The sequence below is a fragment of the Montipora foliosa genome, chromosome 3 (assembly GCF_036669935.1).
Source record: "Montipora foliosa isolate CH-2021 chromosome 3, ASM3666993v2, whole genome shotgun sequence".
Lineage (NCBI taxonomy): Eukaryota > Metazoa > Cnidaria > Anthozoa > Scleractinia > Acroporidae > Montipora > Montipora foliosa.
The window spans coordinates 4,968,480-4,975,979 of NC_090871.1; the positions used below are offsets into that span (position 1 = coordinate 4,968,480).

A 7,500-nucleotide genomic window follows, 5' to 3' on the forward strand; every position below is an offset into this window, starting at 1 on the left:
TTTGAGAGCGAACTGATGTAATATAATATGCACTTGTCAGCATCTTTTGCATCTTGGCACTGATGGAATTTCTGCTAATGTTAATAGAGCTTCATTTCATTGATTGACTCCTTCACGGAAAGAAATGAGCCCAATAAATTGACCTGCTCTGAAGTATTCTGCTTCAAAGATTCATAGCTCAGTTGGTAGAGCATTGCATCGGTGTCGCAGAGGTCATGGGTTCGACTTCCGTTAGAGTCTTGAAGCGACCTGAATTTTTCAGGTGTCTAGCCAATCTCGTACCCAGAGTCCTCGGGCTTCTTGGCCAGCGGGTGAGCGCCCGGAGAGACTCTGGGATAATCGACTCCATTTTCCCAGAAAACGTGGGTTCCGGTCTTATGACGTATGGTTGAGTTTAAACGGAAGCAGAAAAGAGAAAACCGTTAACAGTAGAAATGGCGGGTTGAAAGTGTTCGAGAAACAAGAATTTTAGCCTTACACACAAAGAAACTGGAGAAATGATCATTGGCTTGCTGTAAGAGCAAGTGAAGATGAAACCTCTGACACTTTCGGTGAGTGTATTTTTGGTGTTTCAGCGTACATTCCATCGTTCAGAATGCAATGAGAATGCCATCGTGCAAGCAACACGATCGACAAATCTTTCGTGGAAACGACACAAATGTGCTCTTCTTCTATAATTTGATGTTTCCGTAATTCTGACTGGCTTCGACAAGACCTTATTCCACGGATTTCGCCTCAAAGAGACTGATGTAATGTTTTCCACGGTACTTTTGCAACAGCAACAGTAATCACTTTTTAGCAGCGTGAGAGAATTCCCATGCGGTATAAGACATAGTTCAAACCTCATCGTTTTATTATTTTTGTGATTTATATATTTCTGAGGTAGAAAAAATCAAACAGCACTGAAACTAGTTTTAGATTTTGAATGTCTCTCCAAATTCTGGGGCTTCCGAATTACTTACCGACTTCCTGTCGGACTGCCATTGCTACGCAATTGGCCAATCAAAAATATAGTTCAAATCGATTATCCCAGAGTCTCTCCGGGCGCTCACCCGCTGGCCAAAAAGCCCGAGGACTCTGGGTGCGAGATTGGTGTCTAGCAGAAATGGTTGCTTTTAAAATTGTCGACCCAAGTCCGGAGATCACTTCTCTCATTCGTTAATGATAACTCGTAACGACACAGGTAAAGATGAAGCTAGATGAAATCGTTCAAACCTGAGAAGGAGCGGTTGGTGGGATGGATGTGGTACGATAAAGATTCTGTAATCTCGAGCCCTGCAAATTGAAAACATGACAATAAAAGAAAGCATACAATTCAGACCGATTCGCCATAAATCAAAATAAAAGTATGAAAAAAAAAAAAACCTATCATTAACTCACTTTTCTGTGATGATTCTAGACTTGCCACAAGTCGACCTCACGATCCCAGGAGAAAATGTTTTAGCGAGCGAATCATGATTTTTCGTACGCGAAGTAAATGAGCGAGCGACGAAGTCGCGAGAGGTCGACCTTCGTTCCGCGCGTATCTAGACGAAGGACTTTTCGAAAGTCTATGATGATTCCTGAGCATTAAATGCATCAGAGATTGTTCCTGAGACGGCTGAGGAGAGCGGTCTTGTCAAGTTTTGTCTTGCACCAAAAAATAAAAAACATTGGACCACGAGTCCGCAGGCATGAATTTCATGAGTTTGCGGTTATATTATTAAATCGCAAAAGTGCGATTTACGAATCGCACATTTGTGATTTACTTTGTGATTTATAAATCGCACGCGCGATTACGAAGTTTGCGATTTGAAATCGCAAAGTTGATAACCTTGCGATTTATAAATCGCGAAGTTGGTAACGTTGCGATTTCTAAATCGCAAAGTTCGTAATCTTGCGATTTATCAATCGCAAAGTTCGTAAGCTTGCGATTTACAATTCGCAAAGTTCGTAACTTTGCGATTTATAAATCGCAAAGGTACTTCAATGTGTTATTTATAAATAACACAAAATATAGGGGAAAAGTACTTAAGGACGTTCGCGCCAAAATCTTCCTACGGTGAGATTTTCTTCATTTCTCGCATAAAGTTAGGTCATAAAGTACTTACTCCAAAAATATAAAAAAATTTGGGGGTCACCGACTTCGTTTCGGAGAAAATGGCAGTGGAAAAATGCCTTAATTTCGATAAATCTGTTATAATAACGAAAGGTAGCCTCATCTGCTCATCCATCGAAAATCCTAAAAATATACTGTTAGAGTGAAGGTTTCCGTGCATAGGTTTTTAGGGGTGAGATTTTAAGATAATTTCATGCCGCTAGGGATGTCGTAAACAGTAGAGTTCATCCTGGACGAGCGTTTTCGTAACCTCTATCCGTTGCAACCACTACCGGAATTCGATGACACGAGGAAAGAAAATTAAAAAAAAAGATAACTTCTTACGGTGAGATTTTTTTCATTTTATCATATTTTGTAGATAGCAAGTAGAGTAAGTGATTCATGATGAAAAAAATAGGGGTCACCGGTGATCCAAGGGAGTAAAATCGATGTGATTTTACGAAGCTCTTTGAAAACTTCGTTTGTCACGTTTTTGCGTGACCTGTCGGGGAAGGACTGGAACCCAAGAGAGGATCGATCGTTGAAGGATAAGGGATGATATGATATTTTATTATTTATGCACGGTAAAATCATCAGCTAAGATTACAAACAATGCTAAAATCTAAATTACAAAAGGTAAAATTTTAAAATGATTACAATGAAATACAATTAAACTATATTAATTCTAAAGCTGCTTTCCACGAATGCCGTGCTTTATACTAAAATATGTCTTTAATCATATTTTTGAAAAGCCCAAGAGACTCTGCTTGTCTCGCTTTGAGGGGTAAGCTATTCCAGACAGTAGCACCTCTATAGCTGAAGCTGTTTCTATAATAATTTGTCCGCGGAAACGGAACATTAAGCTTTCTTTCAGAGTCTCTTAAACTATAAACAGATTCGCGGTTTGTAAATTTAGAACATAGATATTCCGGTGCTAGCCCCTGAAGACACTTACAGACCATTGTGGCCAGCGCAATTTGTTGCTGGCTAACTAGATTTTTCCAGCCTAAAATTTTGAATAGCTCTCTAGCACTTGCATCAAAATTAGACAAAATCAAAACTCTGGCTGCTCTATTTTGCAGTTTTTGTAATTTGTCATGTAACGTGATACCACAGTTTCCCCAGACGACATTGCAGTAGTCAAAGTGCGGTTGAAAGAGCGCAATGTCGTCTGAGGAACGAGATGCCTTATACGTTTGAGGGCGCCAATTCCAGAAGCCACTTTCTTTGTCAGTTTATCGACATGGCTACTCCAGTTAAGATTATTATCAACTAGATGCTTCTGTGAAGCATACACTGGCTTGCCTGTGGTACGTGCTACAGAAAATCAGAAGGCACTGAATTGTGTGGTATTGAAATACAGCATTCCAGTCTCTGAAGAATAACAAATAAAAGAGAAGCGAGAAACATTGGCTTCTGGGCTGACATGTTGATAATTTTCAAGTTCCCTCACAACTTCTTTTCACCACAAGTGTGCCCTATGAGCATCCGAAAACTTAGTAATACTAAACTTCACTGAAGTCAAGCCCTGTTTCGCGGGGTTAGTGTTGGGATGGAAGACCAAAACAATAAACCCCTCATAAAAAACAGAAACATCTGACCGAAAATACTATTAACGCTAACAAATGCGAACTCAGCAAGGTACAGATTCTGTTAGCTTGCTTTATGCAAAACAAATATTGATGAAAAAGCAAATAAATATTGATACACAGTTTTCAGAAAGAGCAGAAGGAAGTTTCCCGGACGGTCGATCGAGAATAAAATATTTACGACATGAAAACAACATTAATTTTGAACCTTGAATATAGAATATAAAAAGTTACGATCAGCGACAAACATTTTGGGAGATTTTTGCTACGTTCAAGTAAATTGCAAAATCGAAAGTGACATGGCCGGAATTCAGCGGGCGCCGTGATTAAGTTACCGCGGCATGTTTACTCGCCAAACAGTGAAGCATCTGTGTCAAATGATGGCAAGATACCGGGTTTTTGTAAGTTTCTTTTTCTGTCAAGTGTTATAAAGTTTGACAATGAAATGAGCGAAGTCAAAACAAAGATCACAATCGCCCAACTCTTGTTTATGCAAAGTCAAAATTTACTCTCCAAGACGCGTACGACGTTATTTATCACCAGGTAATTCCATCATTTTGGAAATAGCAGCTACTTTATTATTCATCTGCGTCACAAGTTTTCACTGATTTTGGGCCTCATTTTGTTGAAACTCAAGCACGCTTCCAACAGGCCTGTGAACCCTTCCTGCTTACAGAGCAATACTAAAAAACTTCTCCCATATCACATTTGAACCTTAAGCTCGAAAATTCAATACACAACATGATATTATAATTCACAAAGGCAGAAAATACCACAGAATCCTTTTCCAGCGAAAATTTTATTGAAACAAACAACATATTTGCTCTTAGAGGCGAAAACCTCTTCCTATTTGATTGCGTGCGTGAAGACAAGAAACTCAATTGTGTCAAATTACCATGTACTTCAGGTAAATACTGCACACTTTGATTTCGTCTCGACGGGCGATAGATTGTTGTCGAAGTCCAGTACTCGTCGCTTTTGAGATTCATGCCTAGTTTATCCAACTGACTTTCCATTATTGAGCTCCATAAGGGTATATTTTGTTTAAGGATCCACTAAAACGCCATTCGCGTTGCATGACTTTCGACGCCATTGCAGGCTAAGTTAATGATTCTACTGTGTCCACAAGAGAAATCTACGCAGTTCCAGTACCCTCTCGATCCTAAGAAAATACGCGCAGAAGGCTCTATACACAAAGACACTACTTACCAGGGGAGTGACAGGCAAGACTTTTACCGACACGGAAAAAAAAAAAAAAAAAAAAAAAAAAAAAAAAAAGAAAACAAACAAACTAAACGTAGACCTCGACTGGGTTTGCCCATAGGCAACCCAGTAATAAGCACGCCCAGGGATTTAGCAACAGAAACTTGAGTGATAGGAGCACCATTAATCAGCTGATTAATCTCGGGAATTGGAGGATTTGTGAGAGCATACAACCTCTGCCTTGATCCAATCAGCATAAATTCGGTTTTTGTCATGTTCAGGGTAAGTTTGTTTGCTATCAACCATTTTTTAACATTTTCTAGATCATGGTTAAGTCTTGATTCTATGTCGCCTGTATTGTCACCCGCATATGTTAGGTGGGTGTCATCTGCGTACATCCATGGCATACAATTCGTTAGACAGTTTGGCAGATCATTGATATATAGCAAAAACAACAATGGACCCAAAATAGTCCCTTGAGGGACGCCGCAACTTAGTGAGCAAGTTTTAGAAAGTGATCCATTAATGGAACACTTTAGAGTGCGGTTGTCCAAATAGGACTTAAACCAGTTGTAAGAAATGCCATGTATGCAGTAATTATTTAATTTAGATAAAAGGATCTCGTGATTAACCGTACCGAAAGCTTTTTTTAGGTCTAGGTGTTTATTTTTCCTCGGTCAATGTTGTAAGCCCAAGTATCCGTAGCCCAAGTAGAGCCGTAACGGTGGAATGAATAGAGCTAAAACCAGATTGGCATTTACATATTACGTTATGCTTTGTTAGGTACGCATATAATTGGTTATAAACTATTCTTTCGAACACTTTGGCTATAACCGAAATAACGGAAATTGGGCGGTAATTGTTTAGGTCATCACGTTCCTCTTGTTTGAATAGTGGAGTGACCCGTGCACACTTCCAGTCGTCTGGGAACACACCTACATTTAATGACTGATTGAAAATATAGCACAGCGGTTTGCAAATAAGATCCGCGCATTTACGAATAAGTCGAGAAGAAATTTTGTCAAGGCCGACTGCCTTTGAGTTTTTCAGTTTATTCAGCAGTGAAAATACTTCATTTGTGGAGGTTGGGCGGAACTGAAACTCCTTATCCGTGCTAGTGAGATAATTCAGATAGCTGTTGCCATCTGAAGAAGGAATATCACTAGCAAGTTTCGGGCCAATGGTAGCAAAATAACGATTAAATTCGTGCGCTACTTCTGCTGGAGCTGTTACTGATTGCTCATTTACATTCAGTTGTTTCACAGACGTTTCCACGAAATTTCGGGAAGACAGCTCATTCATGATCTGCCAGGTTTTGCGGGAATCACCCTTATGCTCGTTTAGCATATTTTGATAATAAACTTGCTTCGCTAGCCTAGTCGCACTATTGACTTTTTTTCCGCTGTCTTTTAAAGACAGGTTTAAAGAGAGGTTTTTACCCCAAAACAAAGCTTTCTCGAGCACAGCAAAGAAGTTTTAAGCAGTCGTCATCTTCATTTGGTTAGTGTTTTGTATAATATTTCTCCATTGTCGTCATGCTCGTCTTCTGGAGTGTGGTTTTTGTGAAATTTAATCGCTGTTTTTTTCCACGCAGGTCCGCACTATTCAAGCCAACGAGGACGAAAATACAGCTCTATTTTCACGAAAGTAAAGGAAAAGAACTTCAAAAACATACATTCATTTTGAACTTAAGTTCGTAGGGTAATAAAAACATTGAAAAAAGAAACAGCCCCATTAAATTTACGCAACGGTTCGTCCTCGAGTTTTCCAAACTTTCAGCCACTACTCGATCAGCAGCTACCATTTAAAGAGCTTTTCCATCCTCCCGCTCACTTCTCTTTAACGTTTCATGATGATTCGAAAACAAATGTGCCATTCTTTTGTCGGCCTGGAATTTTTTCCCCGGCGTTTTTGTCGCCATGTTATTTTAACTAATGCTTGGACAATATTTATGAAGTCATGTATACTAGTGCACGACTGATAAAAACAACGCGAACATCAGTCGTGCAGTAGTCTACTTGACTTTCCTAAATATTTTTAATCATTTTTGACTGATCACGATCTTCTCTTGTCCAACGCTGTGCAAGACTTATCGTCCACGGTTTCTGCAAAGGTTTTCAAACCTCAACTTCACTAATGCTCGAAGTAATGCGTGACAGCTATGCGTGACATATTACAGTCGCGTTACCTGCGCAGTTACGTTGCGCACAAACAATTAGCGCGAACATCCTTAAATAATATTTTTACATTTGGCGCCCCATAACGTGGATGCGAGGCGATTTCAGGTTAAAACTACAAAATCGCCCGAAATTGCTTGACATACATGTCATATTATATTGTAATGCAAATGAGAAAAACTAACCGTGAAAAGGGCTCTTGAGCGATTCCCGGAAACCTGATCACGTGGATTTCCGAGAAAGTTCTCATCAGTTATTATTTTAGCAAAACTTGCTTTGTTCAAGTCCCTTTTAAACATAACAAAAAAGGTGTCTTCGCCAGCGAATCCGGTAACCATGGCAAGTAGGGTTGCCTTTCACTGCCCTGATTTTTACAGAATGGCAATGTCTGAGAAGGGGAACGTAGCTGTAGTAGATAAAATTCACAATTGCGTTTTTGTGTACGGCAAAGGAA

At 39.6% G+C, this 7,500-nt stretch overlaps 1 protein-coding gene and 1 long non-coding RNA gene across 2 annotated transcripts in view; both read left to right on the forward strand.

The window, feature by feature from the left end:
• Nucleotides 1-289: 289 nt before the first annotated feature.
• On the forward strand, nt 290-6,726 carry LOC137996563 (uncharacterized). The gene is made up of 3 exons (XR_011122329.1): nt 290-551; nt 6,285-6,369; nt 6,464-6,726. It is a non-coding gene; the product is annotated as an uncharacterized lncRNA (long non-coding RNA).
• A 630-nt stretch (nt 6,727-7,356) lies between these two features.
• The window catches only part of LOC137994423 (uncharacterized), a 2,195-nt gene continuing 2,051 nt past the window's right edge, over nt 7,357-7,500 (forward strand). Inside the window, exon 1 of the mRNA XM_068839994.1 lies at nt 7,357-7,500. This exon is cut by the window's right edge and continues 2,051 nt beyond it. Within this exon, the coding sequence (XP_068696095.1) occupies nt 7,383-7,500 (118 nt within the window). The 5' untranslated portion in view covers nt 7,357-7,382.